This window comes from Equus caballus, chromosome 14 (genome assembly GCF_041296265.1).
Source record: "Equus caballus isolate H_3958 breed thoroughbred chromosome 14, TB-T2T, whole genome shotgun sequence".
In the NCBI taxonomy this organism is placed as follows: domain Eukaryota; kingdom Metazoa; phylum Chordata; class Mammalia; order Perissodactyla; family Equidae; genus Equus; species Equus caballus.
In genome coordinates this window covers 35,222,370-35,238,593 of record NC_091697.1, presented here as the reverse complement: position 1 = coordinate 35,238,593, position 16,224 = coordinate 35,222,370, and the positions used below count along the sequence as shown (strand labels likewise).

Genomic DNA, 16,224 nt, shown 5'->3' with positions numbered 1-16,224 from the left:
TCATAGTGTTAATTGCAGAGGCTGGTTTTAGAAGTCAGAACCCAAGTATCCTGACACTCTATTCAGATCAATCAACTCTTCTAGTACCCCTTTCTTTCCTTTCCATTTTTTTTTTTAATTACATGTGTCCTGCTCCTTTTTTCCACAGAAAGAGTCTCTTCAAAAATGTGTTCTTCAATCAAATAACTCTAAACATAAGAGGGAAAGTGTACGATGACAGGAAGGTGAAGAATGTCAAATGCTTAGAAAAGCAGACTCTTGATCAACCCACACATGTATCAAATCTGTACTCGAGGGTCCAACCCTTTTTCTACAGGTGGAAAACTCTTCCAACTTTAAAAAACGTTTCTGTACTGTGTATACTGTCAGAATAAAATAATTAATAAAAGCAATAACTAGCCCTTTGGAAGACTGAAGAGAAGCACACATACACTGATGCTCCTAGTAGTCTCCAAATGTTAATTCTTTCCTGATCATCTCACCGAATAGGCAAGAACCAAGACTTCAGAACCTACTACGTGCTCCCCAATATACAGCTAAGCAGATGGGGAGTCTCCAGAGCAGGAGGTTCCATGGCTATTAGCTGACTAAAGAATCTGCTTGGCTCCAACACCCATACCCTGGGTATCACCCCATACAGTTACTGAAATCAAGATAAGCACTAAATTTCGGAAATATGCAACTCTTTACTTACTGTTTAAAAGAAAATTTGCTAGCCCAACTAACTTTCTAATATGAAACTAGAAATAGTATAGGCTTTAGAATCAGATCAACCTACAACCGAATCCTTACTTTGCTATTTACAAGCTAAATGACTGGCCAAATTAAATGAACCTCAATTTCCTCCTATATAAACGAAAAATACCGCCAGAGTTATGAAGACTAAAGCATGTGGTACAATGCCTAGTACATAACAGGCACTCAAGAGGAAGCTCTTGTTATTTTTACCTAAAAGTTTAATTCAATGGTCAATTCAAATAAGATACAAATCATTTTTAAAGCAACTGATGACGACAGTCACAGTCTGGGCAGAGTCCATAAACAGTATCCCCTGGATCATCAGTTAACCCCAAAACTGCACATGAAAATATGCAGTCAACGTAAGCACAGATTACAAAATCTATTAGCAGATCCATTTTTCCAAATTATATTGAATTATGAAAAAGGGATACCCAACTTGGTAATCACTGGTCCAGTAATAATTCCTTGAAGTGCTAAATTTTAAAAACAGTTTTATTTCCTCACCACTTCCACAATGGGTGCCTCCGAGCTTCTAGAAGGTAGGGACTGTGTCTCATACATATAGTATTCAGAATACCTGGGAGGGTGCCTTACACAATGTGTGCTGGATAAATATTTGTTGAATAAAAAGTTGATATGGTTCCCTTAATGGCTTTTTAAAAAATATCTTAATAACAGGATGCTCTCACTTCAAAACTTTAAAAAGTAAAAGTTCCTTAATAAGAACAGCTCCCTCAACAAAAGAAATTGCTGTTTATAAGAAGTACTGTTAGCAAAATAGATCAAAACTCAAAAAGTAAACTGCAATTCCCCACCAAATAAATTTTCTTAAAAATAAAACACCAACACAATGAGCACCTCGAAACAGGAAAGCACTAGCCATTCCATTTCCAGAAACAACTTACCTTTTTGCACCTTCCTTTTGCAGATTTGAAATCCAGATTCTCACACAGTCACTGGCCTTCACTTCTGTTTGATTCAATAGCATACACACTACTGAGTCTCACAGTCTTTCACTATCAAATACATCAGCAGAAAGCACACAAGTCTTATTCTGCTTTCTAACTATGAAAACAAAAGTGCAAAAGTCCTAACTCAAAATTCTTAAGAAAAATTAAAAAAAAATTGAGATTAAATATACAAAAAGTAATTGTAAGGGTCCCATCTTTTCCCCCAAACACCATACTTCAAGATGTATTTTAAACGGCTTTTTTCTCCAAGTGGGAAAAGATTCTTGCATCTTAACGGGAGGGCAAGGAGTTAAAAGAAAAACATACTAAAATAAGCCTTTTCCAAACAGGTGAGATACCATCAGAGTGTGTGCTGTTGCAGGAAACAGAATGGAGAGCCGTGAAAGGGAGTCTCTGCACTTCATATCTGCAAAAGAAGAGAATAAAAAGGTTAACAACTCTAGACCTAGAACAGATTACCTTCTTTACCTGTTTAAAGCAATGCCCATAAACATTTTAAATCAAAACATGTGGTGGTTAAGACAGAGGTTTGTGGGTGAACTCACCCTTCTTGTCCTTAATAGCTAAACTTAAATTGTATCTAAACTAATACATAAATATATAAAGATACATAAACTAATACATAAATCTAAACTGTATTACAAGTCAGATGTTTGAGCACTTTTATACCACATTATCTTACTATTAAAGGTTAAAAAAATCTGATTTCTTCAGACTTTTCTTAAAACTATTCTAATTAGCCAAATGTGCTTCCCTACTGAGCAGTTACCTAGGGGAAATTAGTTATAACAGTAACATCCAAAGGCTCATTTTTAATAAACGCTCCCCCCTCCCATAAGGAGTGACAGTTAACCTTTGGGGAACCCCAGTGCACACACCCCTTTCTCCAACCTCGTTCAAGTTAAAGGTTAATTTGAGAGCAGAGGTGCCTCCCAGGCCACCCCGCGCCCAGCACCCTGCTCCCTGCAGAAACCCGTCTGCCTTTTGCATTGCCCTCCCGCCCCAGGGTGGGTGAGCCAGGGCCCGGGGGCGGACGGCGGCCGGGGCTGGGGGCGAGATGGCGAGCCGGCAGGCCCCCGCGCCCCCCACCCGCTGCACACCTGCCCTCGCAGGCGCCCACCTGGCCGGGGACCGCCCTCTCCCGGCCCCGCGCGCCCGCCCCACTCGGAGCGCGCGCCACGCGCCGCGCGGGACCCCAGGGCGGTGCAGGCGGCCGGACGCCGGGGAGACGGGAGCCCGGGTCCTCCCTGGGGACCGAGCGGGCCGGGGCGCCCGGGGCGTGCTGGGGGCGGGCGCGGTACCTTTTGGACAGATCCATGAGGACCCCGGAGAAGAGCTTTTCCCCGAGGCGGAACGACACGACGAGCGCGTCCTCAATGATGTGATCCAGCGTGACCCGCACCTCCGAGCCGGGGATGAGTTGCGACACCGCGGAGTCCCCGCCCGCCGGCGGCACGAGCGCCGGGGCTGCGGGCTGGGGCAGCGGCGGGTCCGGGCGCTCCTCGGGAGCCAGGGGCTGCTCCGGCGACGGGGCAGGGGAAGGCGGAGGGTCGGGCCCTTCCTGAGGCGCGGCTGCCGCCGGCTCCAGCACCCGGGCGGGCAGCTTCTCCTCAGCCTCCAGCTCCGGCCCCACCGCCTCGGGGCTGCGGGCGAGCTCCCCCGGCGGCGGCGGCGGTGGCGGGAGCGGCGGCTCGTCGGCCTGAGGAGAGGACTGTTGGCCGTCGGCCTCGCCGTCAGGCACCGATGCTTCAGTGGCCGTGACCGGGAGGGGGTCCGTGCCGGCCTCGCTGCCGGGGATGGGCTCCATCTCCGGCTCAGCCTCGCCGGCGCCCCCCTCCCCGGGGGACGCTGCAGTCGCTGCCGCCTCTGCAGCCACGGCCGCCATTTTCTTCCTGGCTTCTCCCTCCTCCGGGTCGGGCTGCAGCGGCGGCGGCAGCGCTGCTTGGTTCCCTGGGCCTTCCCCTCCCTCCCGCGAACAGTTTCGTCCCGCCCTTTCCCTGATGCTCGTTATTGGCACCGCGCCATTGGTCCGTCCTACACCCCTCCCGGGCTTCTGACAGCCCATTGGCCAGATGGCGACGTCTATCATCCAGTCAGCGCATCCCTCCCATGTAGAGCAGGAACTTCTCATTGGTCGGATGAATTGTCAAATGTCGAATCTTAGAGGCGGAGAGTGGGGACGGGGGAAGTCACAAAAGCTGAGCCGCAGACTCACTGCCTCTTTCTATTGGCTAGAAGAGGAAATAAACTTTTATGGTTGGCCTACACTCCTGCCCGTTATCAGCAGGCTTTCAGGGGCGGGATAATGGGTGGAATCACGTGGCATGCCAGTTCTTTCAAAGGCGACCGTGGGGCGGAGTAACAAGGGAATGTGGGAGGGGTGCACCTTCCCAGAATCCCTGCGCCGAGGTCCTTAGAATAAATGTTATTTCTAGGCGCGGACCTGCTTGCGGCCGCGTGCGTTTATGACATGCTTCTTTGGGAAGGATAACCAAAGTTTGAAAATAATTCTACAAATGCTTTTTGAAGTCCTGCTGTGCTAGGTGCTGGGGATAGAATGATGTGCAAGACATTCTCCATAAGCTCAAGGCAGCCACTCCAACCCCGATAAAAGGAGTGTTTTCCTTGACTTCTCTTCACTTTCTAGGAACAATGCACCTACTTATTTCAAAGTAGGAAAGTGCAGCGCTGGCTCGCTGGCACAGGGTTAAGTTCGCAGGTTCTGCTTCCGCGGCGGGGGGGTTCATTGGTTTGGATCCCAGGTGTGGACCTACACACCGCTTGTCAAGCCATGCTGTGGCATGCGTCCCACATAAAATAGAGGAAGATGGGCATGGGTGTTAGCTCAAAGCCAGCCTTCCTCAGCAAAAAGAGGAGGATTGGCAGCAGATGTTAGCTCAGGGCTAATCTTCCTCAAAAAAGGAAAGTAGGAAGATGCTAATAAAAAGAGGAGGGACACCATGCACACTGGATTAAGTTGATAAATGTTCCAGAGAGCAGTCCTGAGGCATTACTGGACTTCCATGTGAACACTGCTTGTACTCTCCAAATTCACTGGAAAGTGGGCGCACCTGCTGCCTTCCTTACCGCCTTTTTCTTTCCTGGCTTCTCCTACACCATAGGTACAAAAAGTCTCTCTTCGGTGTCCTAATTCCCCCACTTCTTATTCCCAAGTTAAGTCTCTTGGTTTATGTCTGGAAGAACCTACTGAACCCATTTCTCTCAAATCGCACCTCAGAGTCACCCTTTTTGCTGGAAGAGATTGTAGGGCACTGAGAATGCCTACAGAAGGGAAGGGATAAAAGTTGCCAGCATTAAGGGGAGTAAAAAATGAAGTTCTAAAGAATAATTAACCTAACATTTATTGAGCACCTACTAAGTACTTGGCTCTAGTACAAACACTTTAGTCATTACAATACTCCAGTGAGGCAGGTACCGTTATTATGCCCATTTAATAGATAAAGAAATTGAGGCACAAAGAGGATGCCCAAGGTCACTCAGCTAGTAAGTTGCTGAGTCAGAATTCCAGTTTTACATTGAAAGGACTAAAAATGGCAAAAAGTAAATATCACCATCTGCTCTGACTATTTCAAGCCATGGGGATCTTGGGAAAAGGCCAGTAGGAAATCCCGGGCAGGGCAGGTTCAGCATCTCCAAAGTATCAGAACAAAATGAATTTACTGAGTATCCACTTTGTGCCAGAGATTTTCCCACAGCTTTCACTTAAAATCCTGTGAGTTAAGCCTTCTCCCTCTTACAGATGAGGAAACTGACCCTTAGCCAGGTTAAAGATCTTCTTAAAGGTCACACAGAGAGCTAGCAACAGATCCTATCTAATTCAGTTCTTTCCAAGTACAGGATTGTTTCACTCACTCATGCACTAAACAAATAATCTTTTGTTCTCCTACAGGCTAGATGTCTGCAGTAAACAGACATGGATCCCACCTTACGGCGTTTTCACCGTGATCACTTTGTCTCTAGTTCACCATAGTCGATTAATTAAACATAAGGTGTAATTCTATGAAACTCCTAGACCCACACTGTTCCTGCATTGTATAATCTTCCACAGGGAGAAAAATACAGTTCGGGTCCTAGAAGCTGATTACCTCTTACAGTAATTCATTGCAAGATGCTGCAGTGAATCTTTCAAGTTAAGGTTCTATAGAAGATTGTGGCATATCAAGTCACCTTTCTAAATCACTATTTTCATCCTACAACTCAAGAGCTTCTACTGGCTCCCTGTGTTCACATCAAGCATACCCTCTTCTGCTTGTCTGTCAAGGCCTTCTCGTTCCTACTCCATCTTTCAAGGACTGTTTTCTACTACTCTTCAAGTTTCCTAATCCTGGGAAGATGTGATCATGCATCTTTCATCCATTTATTCAACAAATAGATATTGAAAGTCTACCATATGTCAGTTACTGGGCTAGGCAGGCAGAAGGCATGCAGAAAGAACATGAAAAACTTAGCACCTGCCCTCTTGGATTTATTTTTCTGGCTAGGGAGCTAGAAAATAAGCAATGAACAAACAAGATGATTACAGATTGTGAGCAATGCCATAAAAAGAGATAAACAGGGTGAGGCGACTGGGAACAGCTGAGAGAGGGGCAGAGAGCGTCTCCTGTAGAGAAGGTGGTCAGAAAACGCCTCTCTAAGGACAAGACATTTTGACTAAAATGCAAAAGATAAGAAGGAGCCAGCTACTGACATTGCTGAATGAAAAATTTGGATCAAAAGGAACAGCAGTTGCTAAAGTCTTGAGGCAAAAGAGGTTTTGGCTTATTCCAGAAACAGAAAGAGACCAGTGTGGCTGAAGAGGAATGAGTAACAAGATAAGTAGGTGAGATAAGGTTGGAAGGGAGGACAGGAGCCAAATCGTATTTTATGTACTGCAGATACAAAAACAAGAGATTCTGCCCTCAGGGAGTTCCAAATCTAGCGGGAACCCAGCTTTTACGTGTGCTGTTGTATGCCACATTCGGCCTCCTCCTGGCATAGAATCAGCATAGAGGAGGCCCTCCATATTTGTGGAATGGATAACCACATATGGTATTTGTGGCTGGCTGGATGGTTGAATGAATGGGTGGAGGGTTAGATGGATGGTTGGAAGGCTGGATGATGTCTTAGTCCATTCAAGCTGCTAGAACAAAATACCACAGACTCTGTGGCTTATAAACTACAGAAATTTATTTCTCACAGTTCTGAAGGCTGGAAGTACGAGATCAGGGTGCCAGCATGGTCAAGTGAGCACCCTCTTCCAGGTTGCAGACTTCTCGGTGTATACTCACATGGTGGAGGAAGAGGGCACGGGAGCTCTCTGGGGTCTCTTTTATGAGGGCACTAATCTCATTCATGAGGGTCCCACCCTCATGACTTAATCGCCTCCCAAAGGCCCCATCTCCTAATGCCATCATCTTGGGGGTTAGGATTTCAACATATGAATTTTGGAGGGATATAAACATTCAGACCATAGCAGATAGATAGCTGGTTAATTGGACAGATCATTGAAAGGATGGATGGTTGGGTGGATGGATGGATAGATAGATGGGTAGATAAATGGCAGGGATGAGGAATCCAGCTGACTACTCAAGTGGATCCTCGCTGTCACGAGCAGACTTTGATCTTGAGCTCTGCGGGATGCTATAGTTTGGTGGCTAAATACTCAGTGGAAGTGAGTGAACCTGTACGTGACTCCCCAGTTGGCCTCTGACTAGCTGTATGATCTGGGCACGATCTTAGGCAAATTGTTTAACCTCTGTTTCCTCATTTATAAAATATCCTAATAATAACTACCTTCCTATAGGGTTTGTTTGTTTTTAAATTATGTAACATACGTAAAGTGTTGAACATAGACCCTAAATCATAGTGAGCTTAGCTGAATGATTGTTAGCAGCTGGATCTAGAAATCCAGTCTTATCATCGCATCTGGAGTTGATCGTACTCCAGGGGCTCCGAGTCCCAATAGCCAAACTTGTGAAAGACAAGGTAAAAACCCAAACACTGGGGTGTTGGTTCATGGAGAAGGATAAATATGGCTAATTATGACTTAGTGGTTATGTTTTTTCTGGGCCTGGTCTCTCAGGAAGTCGAATTACGGACAGATGATACCATGGGAAGCAGAGACTCAGAACAACAGGAACTGACTGACTCCCAGCACATGGCTGCCGAGCACGGTGGCTGGAAGAATTACTCCTGTTCTAGGGCTATTTCTGTGTGGGTAACCAATATTTCTCTTCTAAAATCAGATCGCCTACTCCCAGACCAAGACTGTGATGGATAACTACTGACAAACATGTCAATCATTGGCTCTCTCTCCAGGTGTCTCAGTAGTTCTCAATGTATCGAGGGATCTCTCTAAGAATCTGCTAAAAAGCTATGCTTTTGCATATTGTGTGATCCCATTTATATAAAGTACAAAGACAAGCAAAACAAATTTATGCTGTTAGAGGTCAGGATAGAGGTTATTGTTGGTGGGGGAAGGGGAGCAGTACAGCTAGTAACTAAAAGGGAAAATGAGTGGGGTTTTCTGGGATTCTGATAACTTTCTGTTTCTTCATCCATATACTGGTTGCACAGGTATGTTCAGTGTATAAAATTCATGAAGCTGTGCACTTATATGTGCTTTTCTGTATTTAGATTTGTATTAGTTATCTATTACGGCTAGTGTCTTAAACAACATATAGTTATTTTATCACAGTGTCTGTGGGGAGAAATCAGGCATGGCTTAGCTGGGTCCTCTGTTTAGGGTCTCAAAGACCTTGATCTCATAGATCAAGATGATCAAGATGCCAGCAGTTGCTGCAGTCCCATCTGAAAGCTTGACCTTGCCAACCTCACTCACATGATTCTTGGCAGGATTCAGTACCTCGGGGGCTGTTGGCCAGAGGCTGCCCTCAGCTCCTTGCCACATGGGCCTCTCCATAGAACAGTTCACACTTTACACCTTGCTTCATCAGAGCGAGCATAGGACAGGAGCCAGAGCGAAATGGTGCCAGCAAGAGAGGAGTCCCAGTCTTTTATAGCCTAAGCTCAGGAGAGGCATCCCATCACTGGTGCTGTGTTCTGTTCAGAAGCAAGTCACTAGGTCTAGCCCACACACAAGGGGAGAAAATGGTACACGGGCGTGAGAACTAAGAGTTAGAGATCATTAGGAAATGATTATCACACCATTTAAAGGTTTACAAGAGTGAAAAGGAAAAATATTTCAGCTGTTTCCCCAAACCTCCCCCTTCTGCACACACTTATCCCCCGACTCTTTCAAAGCCTCTTGTTCTATGCAGGTGCTTTAAATGCTATCCCAGCTGCCCTCTAGTAACAGAGCCTCCCCTCAGACTGGCAGGTGGAAGAGGCCATCATATTACAAAGGTAAATCCCAATATTAAGGACAGTCCCTATAAGGAGAGCCATCACTGATCCGACCTTTTAGTGAGCACCCACTATGTGCAAGGCAGAGACAACAGCCAGATGAGCCTGGGGCCATCGAGCACATCAAAGTTGGGCACTGTCCTGGGTCATCTTCCTCCACGGTCTCGGAGATTTTTTCACATGCTCCCGCCCCCTTCTTTGTGTACTCTCAACAGCTGCCATGTCAACATAGTTTCTTAAAAACGGACCCCAAGGACCCTACTTTGGAGGGAGTGGTTCCAGGTTAACTATCTCAGTTTGCCCAGGACCGAGAGGTTTTCTGGGATGCAGGATGTTCATTCGGTGTTAAAGGTGGCGCAGTCCTGGGCAAACCGTGAGAGTAGGCCAGGCTTCATGCTGCATGTCTTGCAGAAATGAACACTGATCCTTGCAACAACCCAGCATGGGGGGAGCCTCAGAGAGGTCAAAGAAGGCTTCCAGAGCTGGCCTGTGGGATTAGGATGGGAACTGGGCCTGTCAGTCTCCAAAGAATGTGCTCTTGGCAACTTTGATCTTTTGGCTGTTTCTGATATTTCCTTAGCCATCCCCTGGGACAGGATCCTCGGGTAAATGGCAGACCAATGTGCATTTCTGTGCAGCCCTCTAGTTCCATACCCATGGGTTAAACCTGACCTTAGCTTCTAAACACCCCTGATTGTACCCACACCCCCCTCAAAAAAATTCTAAGGACATTTATTTACTTGACATTCCTCTCACTTGGGCTTTCTCATCATTTCAAATGTGGTAGCTATTAGATTATTAGATCCTTTATAAAGTAAGGACTTTATTTTATACTTTCCTTTACATAGTGCTGGGTCAAGTCATAATACCTAATATTTATCAAGTGCTTACTTCATATCAGGCATCAAATCAATTAAACCTTATTATATCCCTATGAGGTACATCTCATAATATCATCATTACAGATTAGGAAACTGAGGCACAGAGAGGTTGAGTAAGTTGATCAAGGTCACACAGCTGGTAAGTATAGGTACCAGAGATTAATACCTATTAGCTCATTGATTACAAAGAGCTCCATGTGTTTTCTCTGGGAAGGGTATCATTTGCTCTGACAGCCTTAAGCGAAGCTTTCTGAAAACGGGTGGAAACCTCAGAGGTACCTGTGATACAACAGCCATCCTTGAAAAACCACAAACCCAAGATCATTTTGATAGAATTGCTTCTGTGTCATCATAATTTTTCTTCTGTCTCGGTTTCCTCTTCTGTCGAATGGTAATGATAATAATCACCTCTACTTCAAATAGTTGATGTGAGGGTTATGTTGGAATGGACCATCTCCTGAGGCAGTAATTATTCTTATTATCCCTCCCAAAGGTCTGAGGCCTGGCCGGGAGCGTGGCGGTCACTTGGTTCCTCCACTGCAAATTCTGAGCCAGAGCTGGGGCCAGGCACGGGTCTTCTCATTTACTCCATGACTATTCACTGCCAAGCAGCTATTTCAGTGTTAATCCCCAGTTATTCCTGTGACTACATAGTTGCTACATACGCAAATACAAAAATGACCTGAATATTCAGTTCTAAGCTGCTTTGGTTCATTTTTATACCAAATTCCTTCTCTCTGTTTTATGTGTATTTGTTTGTTTTAAAAACAGCAGAGATTTTTAAAGGAAGGAATGCGTGTACAGCTATACATAGAAAAAAGCCCCTTTTTTCTGTAATGTCTGTCTTGTTCATCCTCGGACCTCTCCCACATAGCACAGTGCCTGGCGTATAGTAGGCCTTCAAGAAATATTTGTAGAATTCATAAACAAATGACTAAGTGAATAGTTATTTTTCGCAGGTAGGATCACTATGGGTTTTCTTTTCTTTTTGCCTATCTACATGTTCCCGTTATCCTAATTTTTTCATTTTTCTAGAATGAACATGTATTTGTTGGGGGAAATGTTTAAATTCTTACTTCAGTAAATAAATACATAAATAAGCGAATAAAATAGGGCCTGGGCAGTCTGAGATTCCAAACAGAGGCTCTCTGGAGGGAGTGGGCAGAGGCGCAGGCTGACTGGGTTGCCAGGATCTATCTGATGGGGAGGAGGGATGAGAGAGTCCACATCCTGGAATCCAGAGGGTCCAGCAGCCTGCCATTTCTGTTCTTCTTTGGGCCACAACACGTCATTTTTTGCTCTCGTGTGTTTGCTGGGTGAAGGCGAGAAGCGAGTCCCAGAAGAGTTTTTCAAGGACTCTACATGGTTCATGAGGAGCTCTCCTCCCGCAGCAGAGGCCTGGGTCTTGGCTGTGTTCCTGGCGCCGCTCCCGCCCCGCCCCACCCACCCCAACGGTCCCTGAACCTTCAGGGGCGACCCCCTTCTGTATGAGTTGGCTCCTGTATCCAAATCCGAATTCCTTCCACACTCAGCCCACTCCACCCAGGTCTGTGGATGCTGACGAGGAAGGAAACAGACAAGCCAGTTTAGTTGTCGTCCTCTCTTTGTTCCCTTGACCTTGAGGCAGTTAACTCGGGAGAGCTCGCGGTGCGGGGAGCCGGCAGAGTTCTGGAATGAAAGGCAAGAGACCTTGGGGGGCTCTTGGAGCCCGCACTCGTTCTCTCGGCTTTGGTCACCATAGTGACTTCTCTCTGAAGCCTCAACCCTGTGGTTCTTGCTCGATATTCATTCATAATAATGCCACCCTTGCGTTTTCCGCCCACTGGGGAACAGAGCACCGCGTGCATTCGCAGTCACGTGGCTGACGCACTAGGCCTTTAAACAGCGTGTGTGCGTGTGTGTGTGTGTGTGTGTGTGTGTGTGTGTGTGTGGTGCGGGAGGGTGGGGCCGTCCTCTGCTGTGCAGAGGGAAGGGTCAGAGCTGGGAAGGAATTCAGATCCCCTCTGGCCCCGACCTCCCAGTTTACAGAGAAGGGACTTGCCCAAGGTTTCTCAGCCCTTCCCAGGGACATCGCCGACTGGAACAAGAATGCCCTGGCCCCTTGCCGAGTGCTCACGGCACTCCGTCACACAGGGGCGTGCTGGGCCCACAGTCTCATCCCAGATTTTCTAACTGCTTGCCCTTTCGTGCCAAGCACTGGGGTCACACTTCCCGGGACTGCCTCTAAAGGTTACTGAAATTTATGGTAATCAGATCGTGAGCCCATTGTAGAAGGCCAGAGCTGGAGCTCCTGTAGCGAGACAAAGCACTGCCATGTCCTGTACAGATTTGCAAGTAAATTAGCTCATTTAATGCCCAAAATTACCCTGCAAAGTGACCACTATTATTCCCTTTTAAATTGAGAAACCAGCAGCTTCAGAGAGTGGTTGAATGGATCAACTTGAAGTCAGAGGTCAATTTGAATCCTAACTCTGCAATTTGCTAATGATAAAGAATGGCATAATAGCTCATTAGTATAGACATTGAGTTCAGATTCAATGAGAGTGGATCCTGCCATTTCCCTGCTGTGTGACTTTGGGTGAGTTACTTAACTTCTCCGAGCCTCTATTTCTCCATCTGTAAAAACAGAATAATAATAGAACCTACTTTGTAGGATCCTTGTGAGGGTTAAATAAAGTAATGATGTCAATCACTTAGCACTATGCCTGGCACGTAATAAGTGGTTTCTATTATTCCAAAATGGGAAAGTATGCACTCTCCTGCTAGAAATGCTGGTCGTAGACAAAAAGAAAATCTGCATCCCGCTTCCAGGGTCGCCCACAGCCCAATGCCTCCCTCTGTGTCAGCCCAGGAACTGAGTACTCGAAAAACACACATTCCAAAGAGAGGAAAGTGAATGTGAAAGATGCTTTTCATAGCTTGATTTTGCATTTTTAAGAGCTTCAGACAAGAGAAAGCAAGAGTTGAAATCGGTGTCTCTCTCTAGCTTTCCTGCCAATACCGTCCCGGCTACGCTGCCCGACACAGTGACCGCCAGACTCCTGTGGTTCTAGAACACGTGAAATGTACCGGGTCCAGATTGAGAGGTGCTGTGAGTGTAAAATGCATACCACATCTTAAAGATTTAGGGGAGAAAATATTGTAAAATATCTCATTGGTAATTTTGATACTGATTACATATTGGAATGATATTTTAAATAAAATACGTTATTAGAGTTAATGTCACCCATTTCTTTGGATGTTTTTATTATGGCTACCAGAAACGTTTCAGTTGTATATGTGGCTCACGTTGTATTTCTGCAAGACAGAGCTGGCATAAAAAAATCTGGTTTGAGCACAGCCGACCTCTGCAGGGCAGCGCCCCACGCTTCTCTCCTCACGACACTATGGTCTGGAAGGTACTGTTATCTGCATTTTACTCCTGGAGGACAAGCTTAGGGATGCGAACCCTTCATTTTGCCAGGTAAGCTTGCCAAAACTCACTATTATTATGCACTCTCATCATTTCATAAAAGACTGCGTTTTTCGGGTTTTTAAATTAATTTATTTTTTGAGGAAGATTAGCCCTGAGCTAACATCTGCTGCCAATCCTCCTCTTTTTGCCAACAAAGACTGGCCCCGAGCCAATATCCATGCCCATCTTCCTCTACTTTATGTGTGGGATGCCTGCCACAGCATGGCTTGCCAAGCGGTGCCATTGTCCGCACCTGGGATCTGAACTTAACCGCTGCGCCACTGGGCCGGCCCCAAGACTGTTTTTAATACTAACAAAATCGAACATTTCAACTACGGAACGCAGTACGTTGCCCCCACAGCTGTCTCCCTCGGTAAAAGCAGCTGGCATTTCTTAAGAGCCTATTACTTTGCAGACACTGGGCTAATAGATGCTGTAGCATATCTGGTTCTGTAAAACCCATGAGGTTGGTCCTATTATTATCCCCATGTGACAGGTGAGGAGACTGAGGCTCTGAGAGCCGTTTGCCTAGTAAGTGGGGCTGTAGGATTTGAACCCACATCTGGTAAACTCTACAACCTGTGCTCCATCGGTTCTGCCTCCCCATGATTGTCCCAAGAAATGATTGCAGTTGCATTTGGCTATAAATTGGATAAGGTGGTTTTTTTTAGAATCTCATTATAGATTCATATCCTTTCCCTCCCTGCCCCACCCTAGTCTGTTCTGAATTTGGGTAAAGGTAATTACAGTTGAAGTGACACAGGTACTTAAAAGGAAGTCAACACATCTGCCTTCATCCTGCTCGAATATGGAAGAGGGATTTCTATCTAATCAGCCCTTTCCATTTTCCCTTCGGCTGGGAAATGTCAGGAAGGTCTGTTAACCAAACTGAGGACATCAAGAAGGCCCTGGTGCCCCACGTCCAGAGTAGGCCAGGCTGTGGTGGGGCTGACTGCCTGCTTCTGCCTCCGGCTTCATCCGCATCCTTCCACGCAGTGCCCGAGGCCCTGGGAGACCAGGGGCTGCCAGGGGATTACTACTCCCCGTCAGCCCCATTTCCACCTGACGGGGGATTTAGAACTGAGCTTCCCATGCCTGAGCTACAATGGATTTCAGACTTGTCCTCCTCCCGGCTTTCAGCTTTCAGAGCTCAGCCCTCAGGGAGATCACGCCTGACTTCTAAAGCTGAGGGGAGACCTGCTCTCTTTAACCTTCTCCAACTCCGAATTCACGTCTCGCAGTTGCAGATTTGCAGTGTGGGGGATTAGGGAAGCTGGCATTTTAAAGCCACAGGTCTAAGGGGAGGCCATAATAATCATGTCTTTTAGTCATACTGGGCTTTGTGACTATAATGACTGCCACTTGCTAGGTGCTTTGCAAACATGGTATCATTTAGTTGTCATAGCAACCTACAAGGTGGGTCTTATTCATCACACAAATGAAAGAACTGAGGCTAAGAGAAGTGAAGTGACCTGCCCAAGGTCACACAGCTGGTAATGGCTAAGTCAAGACTCTGAAGCTGGTCTGTGAGACTCCAAAGCTTAGAACTGTGGACTAGCTTGCTCAAGGTCACGTCATAGCCAGTAAGTGATGGAGCCAAAATTCCAATTAAAACAAAAGTGAAGGACGATGCCTTCCCCAGCAAACTTGTAAAGATTAAAAAACGATAATACCAAATATGGGTCCAAGTGAGGCGAGATGAGCATTCTTTCAGACACTCAAGCCTCCACAGTTTATTTCCTCTTTGGAAAGCAATTTGATAATATATACAAGGACCTTAATTTTTCATTTCCATTTCCAGTGAAGTAATTTTTAAAAAACTTGATGTGTAAAGAAGTTTATCACTACATGCTGTATTAAAGTGGGGGGAGGAACAATCTAAATTTCACCCATAAGGACCGGTGAATAAATTGTAATATGGCCACTCAATGATATATTATGCAACTTTAAAAATTGTGTTCTTAAAGATTTGCATTAACATGAATAATGTTTGTGACAAGTCTAAAAGGATAGAAAATATTATGACAATGTTTAAATGCATAAAAAATCCTGGGACTAAATACTCTAAATAATAATGGTTACGTTCGAATGTTCGAAATAGGAGCCATTGTAATTTTTCTTCTTTCTAATTTTTTGCATGATTAAAATTTTCCATAAGGATATTTTTCTCTTAATGGATAAATATTGGCCACTTTGTTTTTTTTTTTTTGAGGAAGATTAGCCGTGAGCTAACTACTGCCAACCCTCCTCTTTTTGCTGAGGAAGCCTGGCCCTGAGCTAACATCCTTACCCATCTTCCTCTACTTTATACATGGGACGCCTACTACAGCATGGCTTGCCAAGCAGTGCCGTGTCTGCACCCAGGATCCAAACCGGCGAACCCCAGGCCACCAAGAAGCAGAACACGCGAACTTAACCACTGTGCCACCGGGCTGGCCCCTATTAGCCACTTTAAAGAGTAGTCAAAAGTATGCGTTCTGGTCTCCGAAAGCTATTCTAAGCGAAGGAAAATCATAATGAATAATACCAACATCTAAGTGTAAAGTCTCAAAGAGACTAGTTTGAAGGGAGCATGATAGTTTATGCAGACTCTGTACCTCCCCCTCTCCTTTCTACCCCTTTACCTGTTTTTTCCTTCCATCACTGATCACTACACAAAATGATTGGTCTTATTTACTTATGTACTTATATTCTTAATTGTTGTCCCTTCTGTCCACCTCTCCATCCCCCACCCCTGCACCTAGAACAGTCTCTGGCAGTCAGGAAGCCTCCATAAAGATTTGTAGAAGGGGGCCAGCCCGGTGGTGCAGCG

At 45.8% G+C, this 16,224-nt stretch overlaps 1 protein-coding gene across 9 annotated transcripts in view; it reads right to left on the bottom strand.

Moving 5' to 3' along the window:
* Nucleotides 1–3,724, bottom strand: part of PWWP2A (PWWP domain containing 2A) — a 33,785-nt gene extending 30,061 nt beyond the window's left edge. For 6 of the 9 annotated variants that reach the window (XR_011425028.1, XM_023617302.2, XM_023617303.2 and 3 more), the window contains exon 1: nt 3,014–3,679. Coding sequence is in view for 6 of the 9 variants with exons in the window: in XM_023617302.2 (XP_023473070.2) it covers nt 3,014–3,597 (584 nt within the window). In the remaining 3 variants the exon portion in view is untranslated. Of the gene's footprint in view, nt 1–1,646; nt 2,119–3,013 lie in introns of those variants that run through there. The other 3 variants (XM_070232985.1, XM_023617305.2, XM_023617304.2) reach the window with 3 other exon arrangements.
* Between the last annotated feature and the right edge of the window lie 12,500 nt (nt 3,725–16,224).